This window comes from Mustelus asterias, unplaced genomic scaffold (assembly GCF_964213995.1).
Source record: "Mustelus asterias unplaced genomic scaffold, sMusAst1.hap1.1 HAP1_SCAFFOLD_192, whole genome shotgun sequence".
In the NCBI taxonomy this organism is placed as follows: Eukaryota; Metazoa; Chordata; class Chondrichthyes; order Carcharhiniformes; family Triakidae; genus Mustelus; species Mustelus asterias.
In genome coordinates, this window is record NW_027590185.1 from 1 (window position 1) to 25,166 (window position 25,166).

Below are 25,166 nucleotides of genomic sequence, written 5' to 3' on the forward strand. Positions count from 1 at the left end.
CTTCTGGGCAAGTTGTGACCTGAAAAACCCGCTCCAAACCGCTCGACTTAACCTAATTGCATTACTTTAGCGTTCGGCCTTTTTCCCGTCTCACTTTTTACCCATTCACAGACAATACAGTATTCGCAGCGCGCTTTTGCATGCAAAAATTCTGCTCTTCGGATCAGACTCAGTCTCTCAAAATTTTTACACAATTTGGTTTTACCTGTGCAGGATATCTTTTTGGGTTGGGGAGATCCAGGACCAGCAGAGAGCCGGGCGCACCGGGCCTCGAGAAAACCCCTTTCTGACAACAAGGATTTACATGCATGCAAGTCTGCTTACCTTGTTGACAGAAGGCCGGCTGGGGACCTCTCGGTTCCGGTTGGACCACCGTCTCCGCCACTCCTTCCAGATGCTTTTCTGGGCGATCTCTCACCAACCCTGCTAAGCAGCGCCAATTTTGTCGTGGTTCCCCAGGACGACAATTCGTTCACATCGGTTTAAAACAGAGAGTCTGAGCAGCGATCTTCCAAGCAATAGACTTTATTTCTCAGCACAAGCGATAAAGTCGGGAACGTCCGGAACACTCCAAAGAGCCCTTGGGCTTACAATCTTTTATGTACATTTCAGCCTCATATCTCAAGATCCTTATCTCCCTTTTACAGCCTGTCCTTGGTCGTTATCTTACCCTACAGCCCGATCTTTCTTTGGCCACCATTATTTTTAGTTGACTCTTTATCTGTTTTCTTTTCAATTGGTCGTTCCCTGTTATATCTCTTCGTTTCTTAAACCATGGTGGTTATAACTCTTGCTCTTATCTGAACTTTTCTGTTTGTACAATAATCGTGGTTTTGCAGGCTAAGGCCGAATGTGTTTAGAAGAAAAGATATCCCCTCTGCTGATTTATGGTCCACTAATGTGTTTAGAAGAAAAGACATTCTCTCTGCTGACTTATGGTCCACTAATGTGTTTAGAAGAAAAGACATTCTCTCTGCTGGTTTATGGTCCACTATTAAGTTGAACCACCGAGCAGTCTTCCTTGTTTTCCCAGGTGGCTATTGTTTGCTTTCCTTAATTAGTGATTGCTATATTACTTCTCTAGTTCCTCTAGTTCCTCCACTTTGATCATATCGACTACACTTGATTATATTAGGTCGGTCACACGAGGTTACTTTAGGTTATATACCCATCTCACTACTCACCTAAATCTGCTATATCATTTTACTAAAACCTGTGAATCTGAATTTCATACCTCGCTCATACAATTTCCCTTACACACCCTGGGGAATTTCCTCTGCACCTTCTCCAGTGCAATTACATCCTTCCTCTCGTGTGGCAACCAGAACTGCACACAGTACTCCAGCTGTGGCCTATCCAGTGTTTTATACAGCTCCATCATAACCTCCCTGCCCTTATATTCAATGATGTGGAGATGCCGGCGTTGGACTGGGGTGAACACAGTAAGAGTTTTAACAACAACAGGTTTATTTGGTAGCCAATGCCATTAGTTTCAGAGTGCTGCTCCTTCGTCAGATGGAGTGGATATCTGCTCTCAAACAGGGCCATGATGTGGAGATGCCGGCGTTGGACTGGGGTGAACACAGTAAGAAGTCTCACAACACCAGGTTAAAGTCCAACAGGTTTATTTGGTAGCAAATACCATAAACTTTTGGAACGCTGCTCCTTCGTCAGATGGAATGGAAACAGGGCACAGAGGCACAAAATCAAGTTACAGAATACTGATTAGAATGTGAATCTCTACAGCCATATATTCAATGCCTTGGTTAATAAAGGCAAGTATTCCATGTGCCTTCTGAACCACCTTATGTAACTGTCCTACTGTCTTCAGAGATCTATGGACATTCACACCAAGGTCCCTCTGATCCTCTGTACTTCCTAGGATCTGACCATTCATTGTGCATTCCGTTACCTTGCTCGTCCTCCAAAAATTAACTAAACTTTTCAGGGTCGAATTCCACTTGCCACTATTCTGCCCATTTAACTAAAGTTTTAAGGTTTATTTACCAGTGTCACAAGTAGGCTTACATTAACACTGCAGTGAAGTTACTGTGAAAATCCCTGAGTCGCCACACTCCAGCGCCTGTTTGGGTACACTGAGGGAGAATTTAGCATGACCACTGCACCTAATCAACACGGCTTTTGGACTGTGGGAGGAAACCGGAGCACACGGAGGAAACCCACGCAGACATGGGGAGAATGTGCAGACTCCACACAGAGGGTGACCCAAGCCGGGAATCAAACTTGGGTCCCGGGCACTGTGAGGCAGCAGTGCCTCCGTGCCACCCTGTCGATATCATCCTGTCATCTAAGGCTTTGCTCCTCGGTTTTTAGCACATCATCAATTTTTGTGTCATCTGCAAACTTACTTATCATACCTTCTATATTCACCTCCAGATCATTAACGTACACTCCAAGTAACAAACAACCCAGCACCAATCCCTGCGGAACATCACTAAACACAGGCATCCTGTCACAAACACAATTTTGAGTCCAGTTTGGCAAATTGCCCTGGATCCCATGGGCTTTTACCTTCTTCGTCAGCCTCCCATGTCAAAAGCCTTAATGAAGTCCATGTTGACGACATCAACTGAACTCCCCTCATCTGCACACCGAGTCACCTCCTCAAAAATTCAACCAGGTTTGTAAGGCATGATCTCTCTTTGCCAAAACCATGCTGCCCATCCTTGATTAATCCTTACCTCCCCAAGTGGAAATTAATTCTGTCCCCCAGAATTTTTTCCAATCGTTTCCCTATTGCTGAATTTAGACTCACTGGCCAGTAATTTGTTGTTTTTTTCCCTACTTCTCTTCTTGACTAGTGGTACCATATCAGTTGTCCTCCAGTCCTCTGGCACCGCTCCTGTCCCGAGGCAGATACATTAGGGAGACCATGCAGACGCTACGACAACGAATGAATGAACACCGCTCGACAATCACCAGGCAGGAGTGTACCCTTAAGTTGAGAAACACTTCAGCAGTCACGGGCATTCAGCCTCTGATCTTCGGGTAAGCGTTCTCCAAGGCGGCCTTCATGACACATAACAACGCAGAATCGCTGAGCAGAAACTGATCGCCAAGTTCCACACACATGAGGATGACCTCAACCGGGATCTTGGGTTCATGTCACACTATCTGTAACCCCCACGACTTGCCTGGGCTTGCAAAATCTCACTAACTGTCCTGGCTGGAGACAATACACATCTCTTTAACCTGTGCTTGGCCCTCTCTCCACTCACATTGTCTGTACCTTTAAGACTTGATTACCTGTAAAGACTCGCATTCCAACCATTATTTTGTAAATTGAGTTTGTGTCTTGATTAATATGCCCTGTTTGTGAACAGAACTCCCATTCACCTGATTAAGGGACAGCGCTCTGAAAGCTAGTGGCTTGTGCTACCAAATAAACCTGTTGGACTTTAACCTGGTGTTCTGAGACTTCTTACTGTGTTTACCCCAGTCCAACGTCAGCATCTCCACATCATAACTGAAGCATAACATCCTCTTTCCTATGTTCAATTTCCCTCGTAATAAAGGACAGCATTCCATTTGTAAAAACTTTGATTTATTTAAATGAAGATTTATAGGGTTCACTTGTTTACAATAACCTCCCTAATCGTAAATCACACCAGGTTCCAGTGACTTAACCAAATGGCAAGAAAGAACGCTTTAAATGGTGAATTCAGAAAGTTTATTAATGATTAAAAATTTAACAAGAGAGAAGGATGAAAAAAGCAAAGAATCTATTACCAGTAAAAGGAGAAAGCTTAACTTAAACAATTGAACAAACTTCTCTCCATCCTTCTCAGACCAGGGCAAAAAGTGACCGCTCCAAAAACATGGATAACTTGTAAAATCAACAGCTTTCAACACCTCTCTGTCGGGCACAGTGGTTAGCACTGCTGCCTCACAGCGCCAGGGACCCGGCTTGGGTCACTGTCTGTGCAGGGTCTGCATATTCTCCCCCAGTCTGTGTGGGTTTTCTCCCACAGACCGAAGGACTTGCTGGTTAGGTACATTGAGCATGCTGAATTCTCCCTCAGTTTACCCTAACAGGCGCCAGAGTGTGGTGACTGGGGGATTTTCAGAGTAACTTCATTGCAGTGTGAATGTGTGACACGAATAAATAAACTTTAAAAAACCATGAACTTTTAAAAACTTCAACCAAATTGGTTTCTTGAATCCCCTTTTTTATACTTTCAAAATGTAGAAAGCCCAGCTCAGCCAATTGTTGGGAATTAGCCAATTGGTCGATAACTTGTCAATAATGAAACTGGTTTGGTTTTTAGCTAGTTACACACATTGTCTGAATTTTAAGACAATTCTTTCTCTCAAACGATATCTCTTAGCTTGGGGTAGCCTGAGTGTTGACCAATAATTGGTGAACATCAGTCATTCAATGTTGAGACATCTTGAACAGGAACTGATTCATTCCCTCCAGTCAAGGTTAAGAAAGTATTAAAGTTTATTTATTAGTGTCACCAGTAGGCTTACGTTAACACTGCAATGAAGTTACTGTGAAAATCCCTTAGTTGCCACACTCTGGCGTCTGATCGGATACACTGATTGAGAATTTAACATGGCTAATGCACCTAACCAGCACGTCTTTCGGACTGTGGGAGGAAACTGGAGCACCCGGAGGAAACCCACGCAGACACGGGGGAGAACGTGCAGACTCCTCATAGTCACCCAAGCCGGGAATCGAGTCCAGGTCACTGGCACTGTGACGCAGCAGTGCTAACCACTGTGGCACCGTGCCACGCTAACAAGTCTTGTTATCTGTTTTTTTCTATTCTGTTGCTGCCAGAAGGTAACATTTTATAATTCCCACAGAATTTTAAACATTCTTTATATCTTTATAATTCTAAACGTTATAAACTTTTGTGTTCAAATTTACATTTCGAGCCTAACAACTGTATTAATGAATCATTTATTCTTCAATTGTCACACAATTCAGGCTGTCCATTTAACTAATCTCCTGCTTTACAATTGTGGGAACTTCATTCCACAAATAAGGTAGTCAAATGTGTTGTTAAAAGCAGGATGTTCTTTATATAAATAAATAACAACGTTTAAAAATCATTGGCAAACAAAAGGAAACAGGAGCATTGGAACCAGCCTGGACTTGCAGACTGAAACCCCGCCCAAAGCCCGCACGTGCTCAGAAGGGAGAGAGGTTGTGAAGAACACTCTGGAACACTTCTCCTCTCCTTAAATTTCAATCCCCCATCAGGACAGAAATACAACAAAGTAATGTCTTTAACAATACGGAAGCCTGTCAGGAGCTTTGTGGTTGCATTGCAACCTGTACAATACCACTGGTAAATCTTGTAATGGTGTTTCTGGAATGGGAGGTGAAGAGGTAGTTTGAGAATCTGTACATGAACATTCCTCTTCCACTCCCACAGCAGAGTCAACTGGCAAAGCTGGAACCATTTCCTGGTGATCTGTGCTTCCAACCATTATCAATGCACATTTACAACGACCCCTCAAAGGCCACATTGAGTCTGGACCACGGCCTATCAGGCCACTCCTAAGGATGAAGTGGGAATGTACCCAGTGTGTTGTGCCTGATTCAATCGACAAACAATTTATTGAGTTACGCCAGCGGGGAGAAGCCACAGGGGCTGACCATGTGCAACTCCACCCAACAAAGAATATCATCAATTCTTATCCAGTTACTCAGCGCATCAGAATGGTGATAGATTACATGCATTATAGGTTCAATAAAATTAGTATCTGGGCATTATGGGGCTTTGTGATCATCTCATGGACAGGTGCCCCCATCATGATGCTTTCCAGACCCCCCTTGGTGGGGTCTTTCTTGGGCTTTCTTTGTACATAGACTCCCTTAGTGAGAAATGGGGTGGATTAAAAGTTCTCAAATGGACGTCAGCACTCTTCCTTTGTTTTAATCGAATGACCACATGGTCTGGGAACATTTCTATTTAACACTCTCTCTTTTTAAACTCTTTTCTTCAGTATCCAATTCCAGAATTTTCCCTTTCTTTGTGTTACTTGCGTCAGGAATAAATCTTTGGACCTGACAGGAAGTTTAACCCAAGATCAATCCAACACAGGATTGGTCAGAATCATTTCACATGTGTCAAATTTTAAATAACCATTACAAATTAAAACTCTCATTCTCACATGGGTGAATTGTATCCGGATTAAAATTCCCACATGTTTAGTAAAATATCCTGGAATCCTGTCTCTGGCCAGTAAATATGGCTCCAGGTTCACAACTTCAGAACAAAAAAAGTTTTATTGATCACACTTCCTTTGTTAAAAATCTGTTTGATTTAAATCACAGACAGAAAACCTCAAAGCTTGAAGCATTCAACACACAAATATCATCCATACACAAACAGAGAAACTTAGCATGTGCTTTACAACAACAATAACCAAAATTAATTACTTAAGCGTTCTTGTGATCCTGTTTTTAAACTTCCAAAAATGCCTTTAATTAAAGACTCAAGGTAAGGTTAATTCTCCAGAAAGATAAACCTTAACAAATGTAGCCCAAAACAATGATAAAACACATCGACAAACATCCACAAAAAACAAATGAAACACACAGGTGGAAAAAGTGGTGAAGAAGGCATATGGCATGCTTGCCTTTATTGGACGGGGCAGAGTATAAAAGTTGGCATATGATGTTGCAGTTATATAGAACGTTGGTTCGGCCACATTTGGAATACTGCGTCCAGTTCCGGTCGCCACACTACCAGAAGGATGTGGAGGCTTTGGAGAGAGTGCAGAGGAGGTTTACCAGGATGTTGCCTGGTATGGAGGGTATTCGCTATGAGGAGAGATTGGGTAAACTAGGGTTGTTCTCACTGGAAAGACGGAGGTTGAGGGGCGACCTAATAGAAGTTTATAAAATTATGAAGGGCATAGATAGGGTGAACAGTTGGAAGCTTTTTCCCAGGTCAGAAATGACAAACACAAGGGGTCACAAGTTCAAGGTAAGGGGGGCAAGGTTCAATACAGATATGCGGGGGACGTATTTTACACAGAGGGTGGTGGGAGCCTGGAATGCACTGCCAAGCAAGGTGGTTGAGGCAGACATGCTAGGATCATTTAAAACTTATCTAGATAGCCACATGAACAGACTAGGAATAGAGGGATACAAACGGATGGTCGAGCGAGGAACACATGATCGGTGCAGGCTTGGAGGGCCGAAGGGCCTGTTCCTGTGCTGTATTGTTCTTTGTACACATTCCAGACTTTCACTCGACTGTAGGTGGATATCAGATTGAAATATTCCATTCAACCACACCCAAGGTGAGTTACTCCAATTCCTTTTTTGTCCAGGACAATATATTCACAATATCTTTAAAACAGAAATTAAACATTCCCATTTGATTTCAGACAGGAACATATTCTGTTAGTTTGTTCTTTAGTGTCAATGTCAGGCTGGGGTTGTTCTCCTTGGAGCAAAGGAGGTTGAGGGGAGATTTGATAGAGGTGGACAAGATTCTGACAGGTTTAGATAAGGTGGACAAAGAAAAGCTGTTCCCATGAGCTGAAGGGACAAGGATGACAAGGGGACACAGATTTCTTGTTTTGAGTCAGAGATGCAAGGGGGAGAATGGTGGGGGGGAGATGTGAGGAAGAATATTGTGATGCAGCGAATGGTAATGACCTGAAACCCGCTGCCTACGAGGGTGGAGGAAGTGGAGACAATAAACAATTAAAAAGGAAATTGGATGGGCATTTGGGGTGTTCCAAACAGAACGAAGAACAAAGAAAATTACAGCACAGAAACAAGGCCTTTGGCCCTCCAAGCCTGCAGCAACCATGCTGCCCGTCTGAACTAAAACCCCCTACCTTTAAGAACATAAGAAATAGGAGCAGGAGTAGGCCATCAAGCCCCTCGAGCCTGCCCCACCATTCAATCAGATCATGGCTGACCTGAAGTGGATCAGTTCCACTTACCCGCCTAATCCCCATAACCCCTAATTCCCTTACCGATCAGGAATCCATCTATCAGTGATTTAAACATATTCAACGAGGTAGCCTCCACCACTTCAGTGGGCAGAGAATTCCAGAGATTCACCACCCTCTGAGAAGAAGAAGTTCCTCCTCAACTCTGTCCTAAACTGACCCCCCTTTATTTTGAGGCTGTGCCCTCTAGTTCTAGCTTCCTTTCTAAGTGGAAAGAATCTCTCCACCTCTACCCTATCCCGCCCCTTCATTATCTTATAGGTCTCTATAAGATCCCCCCTCAGCCTTCTAAATTCCAACGAGTACAAACCCAATCTGCTCAGTCTCTCCTCATAATCAACACCCCTCATCTCTGGTATCAACCTGGTGAACCTTCTCTGCACTGCCTCCAAGGCCAATATATCCTTCCGCAAATACCTTTCCGGGGACCACATCCCTCTATTCCTATGCTATTCTTATATTTGTCAAGACACATCTTAAAAGTCACGATCATATCTGCTTCCACTACCTCCCCCGGCAACGGGTTCCAGGCACCCACCACCCTCTGTGTAAAAAACCTGCCTTGTACATCTCCTTTAAACCTTGCCCCTCGCACCCTAAAACAATGCCCCCTAGTCATTGACTCTTCCACCCTGCGAAAAAGCTTCTGATTATCCACTCTGTCCATTCCTCTCATAATCTTGTAGACTTCTATCAGGTCGCCCCCCTCAACCTCCGTCGTTCCAGTGAGAACAAACCAAGTTTCTCCAACCTCTCCTCATAGCTAATGCCCTCCACACCAGACAACATCCTGATAAATATTTTCCGTACCCTCTCCAAAGCCTCCATATCCTTCTGGTAGTGTGATGACCAGAATTGAACACTAGATTCCAAGTGCGGTCTAACTAAGGTTCTATAAAGCTGCAACATGACTTACCAATTTTTAAACTCAATGCCCCGGCCGATGAAGGCAAGCATGCCATATGCCTTCTTGATTATCTTCTCCACCTACATTGCCACTTTCAATGACCTGTGTACCTGTACACCCAGATCCCTCTGCCTATGAATATTCTTGAGGGTTCTGCCATTTAATGTATATTTCCCATCTGTATTAGACCTTCCAAAATGCATTACCTCACATTTGTCCAGATTAAACTTCATCTGCCATCTCTCCGCCCAAGTCTCCAACTGATCTATATCCTGCTGTATCCTTTGCCGGTCCCCATCGCTATCCGCAATTCCACCAACCTTTGTGTCATCCACAAACTTACCAATCAAACCAGTTACATTTTCCTCCAAATCATTTATATATATTACAAACAGCAAAAGTCCCAGCACTGATCGCTGAGGAATGTCACTTGTCACAGCCCTCCATTCAGAAATGTACCTTTGCACTGCCAACCTCTGTTTTCTTCTGACTAAATATCTCTAAACTTCCTAACACCCTGTCACTCTGTGATCCTTGTGACATTTGAAATCAGGTATTCACAAAAAGACACAAATAGCATCAGCCCACTGGAGGCTGAGACCGGCCAGTCCATCACAAAGAAACCCTCTGACCCTTCCCATTGACCAACTGTGAGAATGAACAAAATGCAGTCCTGGATGTAACTGAGAGCAGAAACAATAACAGCAGAATCCAACCCCTGTCATCACTCGTGAACTTGTTGATGTCTCAGCAGCCGGGATGAAACGCTGAAACCCTTCCCACACACAGAGCAGGTGAATGGCCACTCCCCAGTGTGAACTTGCTGGTGTCTCCGCAGGTCAGATGACTGAGTGAATCCCTTTCCACACTGAGAGCAGGTGAATGGCCTCTCTCCAGTGTGAACTTGCTGGTGTCTCCGCAGGTCAGATGACTGAGTGAATCCCTTTCCACACTGAGAGCAGGTGAATGGTTTCTCTACAGTGTGAACTCGCTGGTGTGTCTGCAAGTTGGATAACTGAGTGAATCCCTTCTCACACTGTGAGCAGGTGAACGGCCTCTCCCCAGTGTGAACTCGCTGGTGTGTCAGCAGGCTGGATAACTGAGTGAATCCCTTCCCACACTGGGAGCAGGTGAATGGCCTCTCCCCAGTGTGAACTCGCTGGTGTGCCCGCAGGTTGGATACCCGAGTGAATCCCTTCCCACACTGAGAGCAGGTGAATGGTCTCTCCCCAGTGTGAACTTGCTGGTGTCTCTGTAGGTGGGATAACCGAGGGAATCCCTTCCCACACTGAGAGCAGGTGAATGGTTTCTCCCCAGTGTGAACTTGCTGGTGTGTCCGCAGGCTGGATAACTGAGTGAATCTCTTCCCACACTGAGAGCAGGTGAATGGTTTCTCCCCAGTGTGAACTCGCTGGTGTCTCTGCAGGTCGGATAACTGAATGAATCCCTTCCCACATTGAGAGCAGGTGAATGGTCTCTCCCCAGTGTGGATGCGCCGATGAGCTTCCAGCTCTGATGGGGCTCTGTATCCCTTCCCACAGTCTACACATTTCCATGGTTTCTCCATGGTGCAGGTGTCCTTACCTCTCTCTTGAGTGGACAATTAGTTGAAACTTCGTCCACACACAGAACAAGATTACAGTCTCTCCCCGCTGTGAATGGTGTGATATTTATTCAGACTATGTAACTGGTTAAAGCTCTTTAGTCAGTGCATTGGAACACACTCACTCGAGTGTGGCAGTGTGTTGATGCTTTTTCACTCACACTGACATTTCAAATCTTTTCAAATCGACAGACTGGACAATCATTTCTCCTTCTGGATTCAAAGTCCGATGATATTGAGGTCGCAAGGAATATGATTCTGTCACGTCGAGACGTGACATTTGCGATTTCAGCCTGTGATTCCTCTTTCAATATCCTGGAAAATGAGTTTACAAAAGTCATCAGTGTCAGTACAGGATAGAAATTCAGAACAGACAATTTCTATGGAACATTCTTTCCTCTCTCATTCCCCAAAAGCTGTAAATCTCCATCCCACACACTCTCTCCCCATTCTCAGCAGGTCTGGCAGCATCTGTACGGAGAAAAGAACTGATGTTTCAGAGCTTTGACAAAGGGTCATCTAGACAAGAAACATCAGCTCTTTTCTCTCCTTACAGATGCTGCCAGACCTGCTGAGATTTTCCACCAATTTCTCTCTTGGTTTCAGATTCCAGCATCCGCAGTAATTTGCTTTTATAAGGCTGCAGATACCTCCTCCCAAGTAACATGCGTGTGCCCAAGACATCACCACTTGTTTCCCTTATTTCTTTAGCACCCATGGTGCTCTCCGCAGTAAACACAGAGGAGAAGTATTCATTAAAAATCTCACCCATCTCCTGTGGCTCCACACACAGATGGCCATACTGATTTTTAAGGGGATCTATTCTCTCTCTGTCCACCCTTTTACTCTTAATATAGCGATAGAACCTCTTGGAATTTTCTTTAATCTTACCTGCCAGATCCATATCAGACCCTCTTTTTGTCCTCCTGATTTCCCTCTTCAGTATTTTCTTACACTTTTTATAGTCAGAGTGATTCACTTGTCCCCGATTGCCTAAACCCAATGTATGCTTCCTCCTTTTACCTGACCAGAGCCTCAATGTCCCTTGTCTGCCAGAGATCCTTAAATTTACCATTCTTTCCCTTCATCTTAACAGGAATATACTGCCCCTGGATTCTTGATATCACACTTTTAAAACCTCCCATTTGCCAGTCATTCCTTTCCCTTCAAACAAACTCACCGAATCGACATCTGCTCGATCCTGCCTAATGCCCACAAAAGTGGCCCTGCTCCAGTTTAGGGCCTTGACCTGTGGACCTGTCCTATCTTTTCCAAAACTATTTGAAATTATTGTTGCTCCCAATAGTGCTCCCTGACTGACACTTCAGTCACTTGCTCCACCTCATTTCTTAACTGTCTAATAGAAAGTGAGTCCAGGAATTGATAATGAAAAATAAGAAGCTGGGAGATGAATTGAACAAGTATTTTGCCTCGGTGTTCACAATAGAGGATACAGTTAAAACTCAGAAACAGCTGGAAATCAGAATAGTAATTAATAATAATAATGAATAATAAAATACAGTGTAGAAGGAGGCCATTCAGCCCATCGAGCCTGCACCGACAACAATCCCACCCAGGCCCAATCCACATATTTACCTGTTAATCCCCCTGATACCAAGTGACAATTTATCATGGCCAATCCGTCTAACCGGCACATCTTTGGACTGTGGAAGGAAACCCACACAGACACGGGGAGAATGTAGAACCTCTGCACAGACAGCGACCTGAGGCTGGAATTGAACCCGGGTCCCTGGCGCTGTTAGGCAGCTGCACTAACCACTGTGCCACCGGGCCACATGTCAGTGCCATCGCCCGACTCCAGCCCAGTCTCAGCTCATCTGGAACCCTCACCCATTCCATTGTGACAAAGAACAAAGGACAGTACAGCACAGGAAACAGGCCCTTCGGCCCTCCAAGCCTGTGTCGCTCCATGGTCCAACTAGACCAATTGTTTGTATCCCTCCATTCCCAGGCTGCTCATGTGACTATCCAGGTAAGTCTTAAACGATGTCAGCGTGCCTGCCTCCACCACCCTACTTGGCAGCGCATTCCAGGCCCCCACCACCCACTGTGTAAAAAACGTCCCTCTGATATCTGAGTTATACTTCGCCCCTCTCACCTTGAGCCCGTGACCCCTCGTGATCGTCACCTCCAACCTGGGAAAAATCTTCCCACTGTTCACCCTATCTATCCCCTTCATAATCTTGTACACCTCTATTAGATCTCCCCTCATTCTCCGTCTTTCCAGGGAGAACAACCCCAGTTTACCCAATCTCTCCTCATAACTAAGCCCCTCTGTACCAGGCAATATCCTGGTAAACCTCCTCTGTACTCTATCCAAAGCCTCCACGTCCTTCTGGTAGTGTGGTGACCAGAACTGGGCGCAGTATTCCAAATGCGGCCGAACCAACGTTCTATACAACTCTCGTCACACTCTCACCCATTCCATTGTGACATCACACTCTCACCCATTCCATTGTGACGTCACACCCACACCCATTCCATTGTGATGTCACACCCACACCCATTCCATTGTGACGTCACACCCACACCCATTCCATTGTGACGTCACACTCTCACCCATTCCTTTGTGACGTCACACTCTCACCCATTCCATTGTGACGTCACACTCTCACCCATTCCATTGTGACGTCACATTCACACCCATTCCATTGTGACGTCACACTCTCACCCATTCCATTGTGACGTCAGGGCTTCACTCTCCGATCACAATCCCTGCCGGCCTCCCACATGCAGCCTCAATGGCGGCAGTCAGCCCGGGTCTAACACTACAAGCTGCCGCTCCATTTGGGACAAAGGGGGGGACCGGGAAGTTCATTTCCGGGGTTTGGGTTTGAACAACATGTTTACAAAGCCTGTCCACCCACCCGCCACATTTATCATTTCCCGCACGTCACCCTCTACCTCGTATTGATCTCGCTTCCAAGTGAAAACCGTCCGTCGCCATTACCCGCACTGCGCATGCTTCAGGTTCCGCCTCTCATTCACTCCGATTGGTTGGAGGATCAGCCGCTCCCGCTCGGTCCTCCAGCCCCGCCCCCTCTTCCTATTGGTTCGGAGCTGCCGTCAATCAGCCCCCGGGCATTGTGATGTGGAGCATGCGCAGTGTCATTACTGTCCTTGGCGCTTGTTTGTCCCGAGAAGCGGAGTCAGCGTTAGGCGGTGGCTGGGAAGATTTGGAAACACTTTGTGGATCCGCAAACCCTTCAGAATCATTGTCAGCTCCCTGGTTTGCAGCTGCGGGGCTTCTCCCTCCCTCCCTCCCTCCCGGGAACAGGCCCAGGTTAACGGCCCCATCCTGGCTCAGCCACTGGAGGATGGTTCACATCAGAGGATGGGGGAGGGGGACAATAAATAAGAGGTTACACTTTGGCATCAAATCAATGAGGACTCTGATCTCTGGGAAGGAAGGAAACCCTGGGAGGTGGGCGGGGAGGATTCACAAACACCCGCTGGAGGCTCCAACACCCCCAGTAAAAAGCTGCAGCTCCCGGGTTTGCAGCTTTTTCCCGGGAGGGAGTTGGGGAAGTTTTGTGGAGACAATTCCCGGCTGGTTCAGTTAGTGCTTCCTGGAGCTCAGAAACCCTGACTTAGAATCCCGAATCCCACACTGGGTGGTTGTTTTATTAAATGCTTTTTATTTATTAATCATTAAAATATTAATTTGTTTTGAAAAATCATTTTATAGCATTTGTGAAAATACCCATTAAAATAGCAATTCTCCCAAAGTATTTCATAGAATCGCTACAGTGCTGAAGGTGGTTATTCGGCCCATCGAGTCTGCACCGACAACAATCCACCGTTGCCCTATTCCCATTCCCCCACATATGTAACCTGCTCATCCCTCTAATTTACTCATCCCAGGACACTAAGGGGCAATTTTGCATAGCCAATGCACCTAACTGGCATATCTTTGGACGATGGAAGGTAACCAGAGCATCAGGAGAAAACCCACGCAGACATGGGGAGAATGGGCAGACTCCACATGGACAGTGACCCAAGTTGGGAATCGAACCCAGGTCCCTGGAGCTGTGCGACAGCAGTGCTAACCACTGTGCCGCCTACATTGCTGATGAGAATTTTAATTTCCTGACTTGGGAATTAATTCTTGAGAATAGTCATTCTGAAAATGACCATTAAAATGTGTTTAATTTACCCCACAATGCCAGATTTCAGTTTGCATTTCAAAATTGAATTGAGAATGTCTGGGAGCAAATGGTAAAATGAGATTTGAGACACCAGCTGCAATTATTTTCTGTGACTGATGATACCTATGTGCCTGTGAAGGAGGTAATTCCGCTGCTGTTGTGGCACAAATAAAATGGAGCTTTTCCAAGGAACAGGCCCATGTTAATGGTCACCATGGTCTTTCATTGGTGAGCAGAGCACATGTGCCTATTGTGGTAACAACAGAGTCAGTCGGGCTGCACGTCCCCTGACTTGGAAGGAAAACAATTGACTCCTTGATTGTCATCTCAATCAGTCCATGGTCTGGAGGACTGAATCCAGCTGGAGGGAGAGGGAGCTGGGCTCAGAGTGGAGATGGGGCAATGAGTTTGATTTCAGCTCAGGGACAAGAGAGAGTGTGTGGGATGGGGATTACAGCTCAAGATAAATGAGACAGAGAAATCTTTCGTGGAAACTGAAATTGTCTGTTCTGAAGCAGTTTTTTAAAAACTCTTTGTCTGGAAGAGAAAGATTCACAGACAGGAAACTCAAACTAAACTTCACATCAAAGTCTGACAGAGCCATTCGATTCATCATGACCTAAATATGATTGTTTTTGACAGTGGAGGGATAAATCATTCCCTGTTTTGTCAGTGGAAGAAAATTTCAAAATTCAATGTGACAGAAAAAGAACTGAGACACACACGCACACCCGAGTGAGCGTGCTCCAGTGAACTGACTGTGGATAGAGCTTTAACCAGTTACGTAGCCTGAAAAACATCACACCATGGTCTGTATGTGGATGAGGCTTCAACTAATCATCCAACCTGGAGAGACAGAAGGATACCAGCACCATGGACAAACCGTGGAAATGTGAGGATTGTGGTAAAGGATTCAATTGTCCATCCCGGTTGGAAACCCATCGACACGGTCACATTGGGGCTGGGAAAATGGAGAAACCATGGAAATGTGATGATTGTGATAAAGGATTCAATTATCCATACTTGCTGGAAAACCATAGACACAGTCACACTGGAGAGAGGCCATTCATCTGTTCTGCGTGTGGGAAAGGATTCACTATCTCCTCCCACCTGCTGTTACACCAGCAAATTCACACTGAGGAGAGGTCGTTCAGCTGCTCCACCTGTGGAAAGGGGTTCTCATGTTCATCCAACCTCAGTGCACATCAGCGAGTTCACACTGGGGAGAGATTGTTCACCTGCTCCTTGTGTGGGAAGGATTTTGCTGGGCCATCCAGTCTTTGGACACAACAGCGAATTCACACAGGATATATATGACATATATAAATGATTTGGAGGAAAATGTAACTGGTTTGATTAGTAAGTTTGCGGACGACACAAAGGTTGGTGGATTTGCAGATAGCGATGAGGACCATCAGAGGATACAGCAGGATATAGACCAGTTGGAGACTTGGATGGAGAGATGGCAGATGGAGTTTAATCCGGACAAATGTGAGGTAATGCATTTTGGAAGGAGTAATACAAATAGGAAATATACGGTAAATGGTAGAACCTTTAATAATATTGATAGGCAAAGGAATCTGGGTGTACAAGTACACAGATTACTGAAAGTGGCAATGCAGGTGGAGAAGGTCATCAAGAAGGCATACGGCATGCTTACCTTCATCAGCTGGGGCATTGAGTTTAAAAATTGACAAGTCATGTTGCAGCTTTATAGAACCTTAGTTAGGCCGCACTTGGAATATAGTGTTCAATTCTGTTCGCCACACTACCAGAAGGATGTGGGGGCTTTGGAGAGGGTCCAGAAAAGATTTACCAGGATGTTGCCTGGTATGGAGGGCATAAGCTATGAGGAGAGGTTGGAGAAACTTGGTTTGTTCTCACTTGAGCGATGGAGGTTGAGGGGAGACCTAATAGAAGTCTACAAGATTATGAGAGGCATGGAAAGAGTGGATGCTCAGAAGCTTTTTCCCAGGGTGGAAGAGTCAATTACTGGGGGAAATAGGTTTAAGGTGCGAGGGGTAAAGTTTAAAAGAGATGTACGAGGCAGATTTTTTACACAGAGAGTGGTGGGTGCCTGGTATTCATTGCCGGGGGAGGTAGTGGAAGCAGATACGGTAGTGACTTTTAAGCGGCGTCTTGACAAGTACATGAATGAGATGGGAATAGAGGGATATGGTCCCTGGAAGGGTAGTGGGTTTTAGTTAAGTCGGGCAGTATGGTCGGTGCAGGCTTGGAGGGCCGAAGGGCCTGTTCCTGTGCTGCAATTTTCTTTGTTCTTAGTACACAGGCCAATTTATCTTTCTAGGGGTGAGTGTGTCTGAGAGGTATGCAACTGGAAAACATTTTCCATTCACCTCCTACATTGCTGCAGTATAAATAGATGTTGTTCTCACTCTGCCAGCAGGGCTGTGGGATTAATTGGACAGATCTTAAAGACAGCCCGACTGGGCAGGATGTGCCAAGTGGTTTCCATTTGTGATGTATCATTCCATAAAACAGAATATTCAGCATCAGGAGAAAGAAAGTGAAAGAAACCAGTCTCTGTGGGATTTACCCAACCAGTATGAGCACCTTCAGGAGAGCAGAGAGAGGAGAGGAAACCAGTGGGAAAAGTTTTAAAAACTCGGGGTATTCCCACAGGAGAGCACTGGTTTAAATCAATTTTAGAAATAGAGAATGGCAGCGCACAAATTCCGAGGAATGCATTTTTTAAAATTAATTGATCTTAATTGCACAAGATAATTTTCTATTATTGTCTTTGATCGACAATGACGCCGTTAATTCCCAGGTGCCCCTGCGGGTGTGAAAGTGTCCTATTCATTCCACAGGAGCCTATTGCGCAGGCGCGGTGCTATATCTGGAGCGTGCGCAGTGTCACTTTGCCCAGAGCCCCATGAATGCGGGAGATGCTTTTTTCAACGGGTGAGTCGGTGGGGCTGCGGGAGAAATGGAGCCGGGAGTCGGGGTAGGGAGGGAGCTCTGGCTTCACAAACACCCGCTGTAGGCCGCACGGCCCGAATAGACCCTGCAGGTCCCGGGTTTACAGCTCCCAGGCTTTTATCCCGGGAACAGGCCCCGGTTATCGTCCGCCATCTTGTTTCAGCGGGGAAGGAGAGCGCATGCGCTGCTGTCGGTGGCGGGTCACAATGGGCGTGGTTTCAGGGGCTGGTTCAGAACCTCTGTCTTCAGAGGGACAATAGAATCATAGAAACCCTACAGCACAGAAAGAGGCCATTCGGCCCATCGAGTCTGCACCGACCACAATCCCACCCAGGCCCTACCCCCATATCCCTACATATTTTACCCGCTAATCCTTCGAATTTATGCATCCCAGGACACTAAGTGGCAATTTGTTTTAGCATAGCCAATCAACTTAACCCGCACATCTTTGGACCGTGGGAGGAAACCGGAGCACCCGGAGGAAACCCACGCAGAGAGGGGCGGGTCGGGATGGCGACTTCCTCGTGAACCTGCTCCTGGGCGGCACGATAGCACAGTGGTTAGCGCTGCTGCTTCACAGCTCCAGGGTCCCGGGTTCGATTCCTGGCTCGGGTCGCTGTCTGTGTGGAGTTTGCACATTCTCCTCGTGTCTGCGTGGGTTTCCTCCGGGTGCTCCGGTTTCCTCCCACATCCAAAGATGTGCGGGTTAGGTTGATTGGCCAGGTTAAAAATTGCCCCTTAGAATCCTGGGATGCGTAGGTTAGAGGGATTAGCGGGTAAATATGTGGGGGTAGGGCCTGGGTGGGATTGTGGTCGGTGCAGACTCGATGGGCCGAATGGCCTCCTTCTGCGCTGTAGGGTTTCTATGATTTCTATGATTTCTATGGGCCTGGCGAAGCGTGCCATTTATCGGTCCAGGCAGCGGGCGATCGAGGGAGCCGTCCACCCTGACTGTCTGCCCCTCTACTGCGGCTACGTTCGTGGCCAGGTGTCCCTGGAGAGGGAGCATGTGGTGTCCACGGGCGCGGTTGACGCCTTCCGCCCCCGTTGGGCACTGCAGGTGTTGGGGTGCGTTATCGACCCTAATAATCACACTTTGATTTGATGGTTTTAAGTTTCCTTTGTACTTTGATTTTTGTTCGGGCTGTTCCCCCTCCTTTTGGGGAGCTGCCCCTTTTACTTTGTCCTGATTTAACTTGAGTTTGTTTATTTGGTTTGGCCTTAAAAGAGGCCAACATCTGTGAGTAAAACACTTTATTTTCTCCCCCTTTCCATTTCTTTTCTCATTCTGGGGGAAATTGGGACTTGCAGCAACTGAAGGGAAAGGAAGTGAATCCAGTCAGTATGTTCCACACATTGTTAGTCCAGTCAGATAGACATATATCTGTCTGGCAGCCTGCATGGAGATTTCCAGCTCTCTCTGTCCAGGACAGGAAGCAGTGAGCATGGATCTGTCAATCAGCACCTACAGGAGAATTGGGAGGGTGAATATTAGATACAGCAGAGTGAGAATGGAGGGAGAGTGTGTGGGATGGAGATTTGCAGCTCTTGGGGAATGAGAGTGGAAATAATGTTCCATGGAAACTCGAATTGTCTGTTCTGAATTTCTATCCTGTACTGTCAGTGATAACCTTTGTAAACTCCTTTTACAGGATATCAGAAGTTGAGGATTTTACAGACAGAAATCTCAAACCAAACATCACATCAACATCCGACAGAGTCACTCAATTCATCGGGACCTGAATATCTTCGGTCTTTGAATCCAGAAGGAGAAATGTTTCTCTGTTCTATCGGCTTTAGCAGTCTTTAAACATCATTGTGACTGGAACAGGACTCACACACACACACACACACACACACACACACACACACACACACACACACACACAAAATCAACTGAGATTTTCCCATGCAGTGACTGAGGAAAGAGCCTCCCAGTTACACAGCCTGAAAAAATATTGCACCATCGCAGCAGGGCACTATAATCTTGTTCTGTGTGAGACTTCAACTGATGGTCAAACCTGGAGCAACACAAGGACACCTGCAACATGGAGAAACTGTGGAAATGTGGGGACTGTGGGAAGGGTTGCAAAACCCCCTCTGAGCTGCAAATTCATCGACGTATTCACACTGGAGAGAAGCCGTACACCTGTTCTGTGTGTGGGAAGAGATTCACTCGGTTATATCATCTGCAGCGACATCAGCTGGTTCACACTGGAGAAAGAGCATTCATCTGCTTTGAGTGTGGGAACGGATTCGCTCATTTACCCGATCTGCAGAGACACCAGCGCGTTCACACTGGAGAGAGACCATTCACCTGCTTGGTGTGTGGGAAAGGATTTATGCAGTTATCCAATCTGTCAAAACACAAAGTCACTCACAGCAATGAGAGACCCTTTAAATGCTCTGACTGTGGAAATGGTTTCAAAAGCTCTCGGGAACTGACGATCCACCAGCGGATTCACACTGGGGAGAGACCGTTCAGCTGCTCTCACTGCACAAAGACATTTAGAACGTTATCTCACCTGCGGGAGCACCAGCGAATTCACACCAGGGAGAGACCGTTCACCTGCTCTGTGTGTGGGAAGGGATTCACTCATTCATCCAGCCTGCTGAGTCACAATCTCACTCATACCCAGGAGAGACCCTTTAAATGCTCTGACTGTGGCAGTGGTTTCAAAAGCTCTCGGGATCTGGTTATCCACCAGCGCATTCACACTGAGGAGAGACCGTTCAGCTGCTCTCACTGCACAAAGAGATTTAGAACTTCATTCAGCCTGCGGGAGCACCAGCGAGTTCACACTGGGGAGAGACCGTTCATCTGCTCTGTGTGTGGGAAGGGATTCACTCAGTCATCCAGCCTGCGGAGACACCAGCAAGTTCACAAGTGATGACAGGGGTTGGATGCTGCTATCAATCACATCCAGGACTGAACCATGTTCATTCTGACAGTTGGTGAAGTGGGAGGGTCGGAGGGTTTCTTTCTGCTGGACTGGCCGGTCTCACGACTTTGCTTCCAGTGGGCTGATGCTCTTTGAGCCTGGGAGAGCACATTTCCACTGAAATGATCCACAAAAGCTGATGAAGGACATTTATTTATCCTGGATAGTAAATAGTGTTTTTCCTACCACCACAGGTAGATCTGAAATAAATACAGAAAGGACTGGAAAAATGCATTAGGTCTGGCAACATTTATGGAGAGAGAAACAGTGTTAATATTTCACACTACTGGATTGGGAATCAATCTAGTAAATCTCCTCTGAACTGCTTCCATGGTATTTATAAAATGGGACAGCACGGCAGCACAGTGGTTAGCACTGCTGCCTCACAACGCCAGGGGCCCAGGTTCAATTCCAGCCTGGGTCACTGTCTGTCTGTGTGGAGTTTGCACATTCTCCCCGTGTCTGCGTGGGTTTCCTCCGGGTGCTCCGGTTTCCTCCCACAGTCCAAAGATGTGTGGGTTAGGTTGATTGGCTGTGCTAAATTGACCCTTAGTGCCAGGCGGACTGGCTGGAGTAAATGCATGTGGTTATGGGAATAGGGCCTGGATGGGATGGTGTTTGGTACAGACTCGATGGACAGAACGGCCTCTGTCTGTACTGTAGGGATTCTACAATCCTTTGTTTAATAGGAGACAAAAACTGCAGCCACTATTCAAGATGCAGTTTCAGCAACGCCCTGTATAACTGAAGCAGAACATCTTTACTTCTCTGTTCAATTTCTCTCAGAATAAAGGATTGCATTCCATATGTAAGAATTTTGATTTGTTTGAACTAAGATTTATGGGGATCACTTGTTTACAACAACCTCCCTAATCATAACTCACCCAGGTTCCAGTGACTTAACCATGTGGCAAGAAAGAACACTTTAAATGGTGAATTCAGAAAGTTTATTCACCATTAAAAATGTAACAAGTCAGAAAGATTTAAAAAAGCAAAGTATCGATCAACAGTAAAGGAGAAAGCTTAACTTTAACTTCTCTCCATCCCTCTCAGACCAGGACATGAAGTGGTGGCTCTGAGAACACGGATAACTTGTAAAATCAACAGCTCCCAACACCTCTCTGTAGGACACAGTGGTTCGCACTGCTGCCTCACAGCGCCAGAGACCCGGGTTTGAGTCCCGCCTTGGGTCACTGTCTATGCAGAGTCTGCATATTCTTCCCCTGTCTGTGTGGGTTTTCTCCCACAGACCGAAGGACTTGCTGGTTAGGTACATTGAGCATGCTAAATTCTCCCTCAGTTTACCCGAACAGGCGCCAGAGTGTGGTGACTGGGGGATTTTCAGAGTAACTTCATTGCAGTGTGAATGTGTGACACTAATAAATAAACTTTAAAAAACTTTGAACTTTTAAAAACTTTTGCCAAATTGGTTTCTTGAATCCCCTTTTTTATACTTTCAGAATGTAGAAAGCCCAGCTCAGCCAATTGTTGGGAATTAGCCAATTGGTCTATAACTTGTCAATAATGAAACTGGTTTGGTTTTTAGCTAATTGCACACATTGTCTGAAATTTAAGACTATCCTTTCTCTCAAACGATATCTGTTAGCTTGGGGTAGCCTGAGTGTCGACCAATAATTGGTTAACATCAGCCATTCAATGTTGAGACATCTTGAACAGGAGCTAATTCATTCCCTCCAGTCAATGTTAACAATGTTTTAAAGTTTATTTATTAATGTCACAAGTAGGCTGACATTAACACTGCAATGAAGTTACTGGGAAAATCCCCCTCGTCGCAACACTCCGGCATCTGTTCAGGTACACAGAGAATTTAGCATAGTCAATCCACCTAACTCGCACGTCTTTTGGACTGTGGGAACAAACAGGAGCACCCGGAGGAAACCCACGCAGACACGGGGAGAATGTGCAGACTCCACAGTGTCACCCAAGCCGGGAATCGAACCCAGGTCCCTGGCACTGTGAGGCAGCAGTGCTAACCACTGTGGCACCGTGCCACGCTAACAAGTCTTGTTATCTGTTTTTTTCTATTCTCTTGGCCTCAGAAGGGAACATTTTATAATCTCCACAGCATTTTAACCATTCATAGTATGTTTATAATTCCAAACGTTATAAACTGTTGTGTTCAAATTTACATTTCCAGCCTAACATCTGTATTAATGAATCATTTATTCTTTAATTGTCTCTCAATTCAGGCTGTCCATTTAACTAATCTCCTGCTTTACAATTGTGGGAACTTCACTCCACAAACAAGGGAGTCAAATGCATTGTGAAAAGCAGGATCTTCTTTATATCAAAAAATAACAAAGTTTAAAAATCATTGGCAAACAAAAGAAAACAGGAGCATTGGAACCAGCCTGGACTTGCAGACTGAAACCCCGCCCAAAGCCCGCACGTGCTCAGAAGGGAGAAAGGTTGAGAAGAACACTCTGTAACACTTCTCCCCTTAAATTTCAATCCCCCATTAGGACAGAAATACAACAAAGTAATGTCTTTAACAATACGGAAGTCTGTCAGGAGCTTTGTGGTTTCATTGCGACCTGTACAATACCACTGGTAAATCTTGTAATGGTGGATCTGGAATGGGAGGTGAAGAGGTAGTTTGAGAATCTGTACATGAACATTCCTCTTCCACTCCCACAGCAGAGTCAACTGGCAAAGCTGGAACCATTTCCTGGTGAACATCCACAGCAGCATGACCCTTTGCCATGTTCTCAGTAATGGTTGCTGACTCTGAAACTGTTCCTGACTCAGGGTCACACCGCAAGCGAATATGGTCTTAGTGGCTATGCTTAAAATTTCCACATTTAACTGGTTCCCATAAATCCTCAATTATAAAGCAAAATAGACATAAGTTTCCGGGCGATTTAAAAACAAATTAACTTTTCTACAGAACCTAAAGGGGTGGGGAGTGAGCAGAAAAAACCTTGGCCCACAATTACATCACTTTACATAATTTAAAAAATCTCTAACAACAAAACAATCTTAATTTTAAACTTCATCTATTATTCTTTTTGTTTTCTTCCTCAACCGAATAATTTTAATTTGATCAGTTTTTGTTAGGGATGGGTAACTTCTGTTCTTTATAAACTGATTCACTCATATTGTTAGTTCTACATGAGAATCAGAACCCAGACTTTATCATCCTTATCCTTTTTCTCCTTCTGCCACCACTCCCTCTGTTTTGCGGGCGGGTCGTGGGGATTCCAATCAGAACTAATCATTTCATCATAAAAGTGAAATACTGCGGATTCTGGAATCTGAAACAAAAACAGAAAATGTTGGAAAATCTCAGCAGGTCTGACAGCTTCTGTGGAGAGAGAATAGAGCTAATGTTTCCAGTCTGGATGAGCCTTCATAAGAGCTCTTCTGAAGTGTAATCCAGACTCAAAACATTGGCTCTATTCTCTTAACATTGTATCAATAAGTTTCTTGTTCTTAGTTTCCAAATGGCAGGTAAGAGACCTGTCCGGTCCCCACTCGAGCTCTGATTTTTCACTGGCCATGCTTGGGTAAGATTATAACCATTAGAATCTACTCTCAGAGGTCTGCTTTTCAGTCCAGTGCTACTTGGAGTATACCGTCACCTCACCAACTATCAGGTCACAAATATATGATAAAATAATTTAAATAATGCCTGAGAACGCTCTGAACCAACTACCTATCATCGTTTGTTGATTGGTCAGACCCCCTTTTTACAGATTCAGGAATCTCAGCCGCTGAACATCAGCCAGTCCTAGAATAAGTTTAATTCTAACTCATTCTGAGTAAATATTCTCACCAGCTCCTCTGTCGGGGCCCTGCTAAGCAGCTTTAATGGTTCATGATTGCAGAAACTGAGCAGTCACAGGAATGTGGTCAAGATAGTCCAGTCCCATAATGCCTCACATTCAATCTGCAGTCCTTCAATTATAACAGAATATGTGGCTGTATGTAGCTGCCTCGGCCACGATCAGCGCCAACACTGCTTTCTTGAACTCCTACAATGCCTGAGGTGTAAGTACACCCACAGTGATGTTAGGGAGGGCTTTCCAGCTACACATTCCAGACATTCACTGGACTGTAAGTGGATACCAGATTGATATATTCCATTCAACCACTCCCAAGGGGAGTTATTGCAATTTCTTTATTGTCCAGGAAAGTATATTCACAATATCTTTAAAACAGAAATTAAACATTCCCATTTAATTTCAGGTATTAACATATTCTGTTAGTTTGATCTTTATTGTCAATGTCAGGCTGGGGTTGTTCCTCTTGGAGCAAAGGAGGTTGAGGGGAGATTTGATAGAGGTGGACAAGATTCTGACAGGTTTAGATAAGGTGGACAAAGAAAAGCTGTTCCTATTAGCTGATGGGACAAGGACGAGGGGGACACAGATTTATGGTTTTGGGTCAGAGATGCAGGGGGGGATGTGAGGAAGAATATTTTGATGCAGTGAGTGGTAATGACCTGGAACTCGCTGCCTACGAGGGTGGAGGAAGTGGAGACAATAAACAATTACAAAGGAAATTGGATGGGCATTTGGGGGGCTTTCAAACAGAAATGCTAACTAAATATCTCTTAACTTCCGAGCACCAGCCACTGGAGGCAAAATAGTGAGACCGGCCAGTCCCGCAGAAAGAAACCCTCGTCCCTC

General features: G+C 45.4%; 2 protein-coding genes across 2 annotated transcripts; one reads left to right on the top strand and one right to left on the bottom strand.

Annotated features, from left to right (window-relative positions):
- Positions 1-9,486: 9,486 nt before the first annotated feature.
- LOC144485365 (uncharacterized) lies at positions 9,487-10,424 on the bottom strand. Its single transcript, XM_078203562.1, has one exon. The coding sequence runs from the start codon at positions 10,422-10,424 to the stop codon at positions 9,582-9,584; it is 843 nt and encodes a 280-aa protein (XP_078059688.1). The 3' UTR covers positions 9,487-9,581.
- Positions 10,425-17,513: 7,089 nt separating this feature from the next.
- LOC144485361 (uncharacterized) lies at positions 17,514-21,323 on the top strand. Its single transcript, XM_078203558.1, has 2 exons — positions 17,514-17,554; positions 19,225-21,323. Exon 2 carries the CDS (start codon positions 19,621-19,623, stop codon positions 20,461-20,463), a length of 843 nt encoding a protein of 280 aa, XP_078059684.1. The 5' UTR covers positions 17,514-17,554; positions 19,225-19,620; the 3' UTR covers positions 20,464-21,323.
- The last annotated feature ends 3,843 nt before the right edge of the window (positions 21,324-25,166 follow it).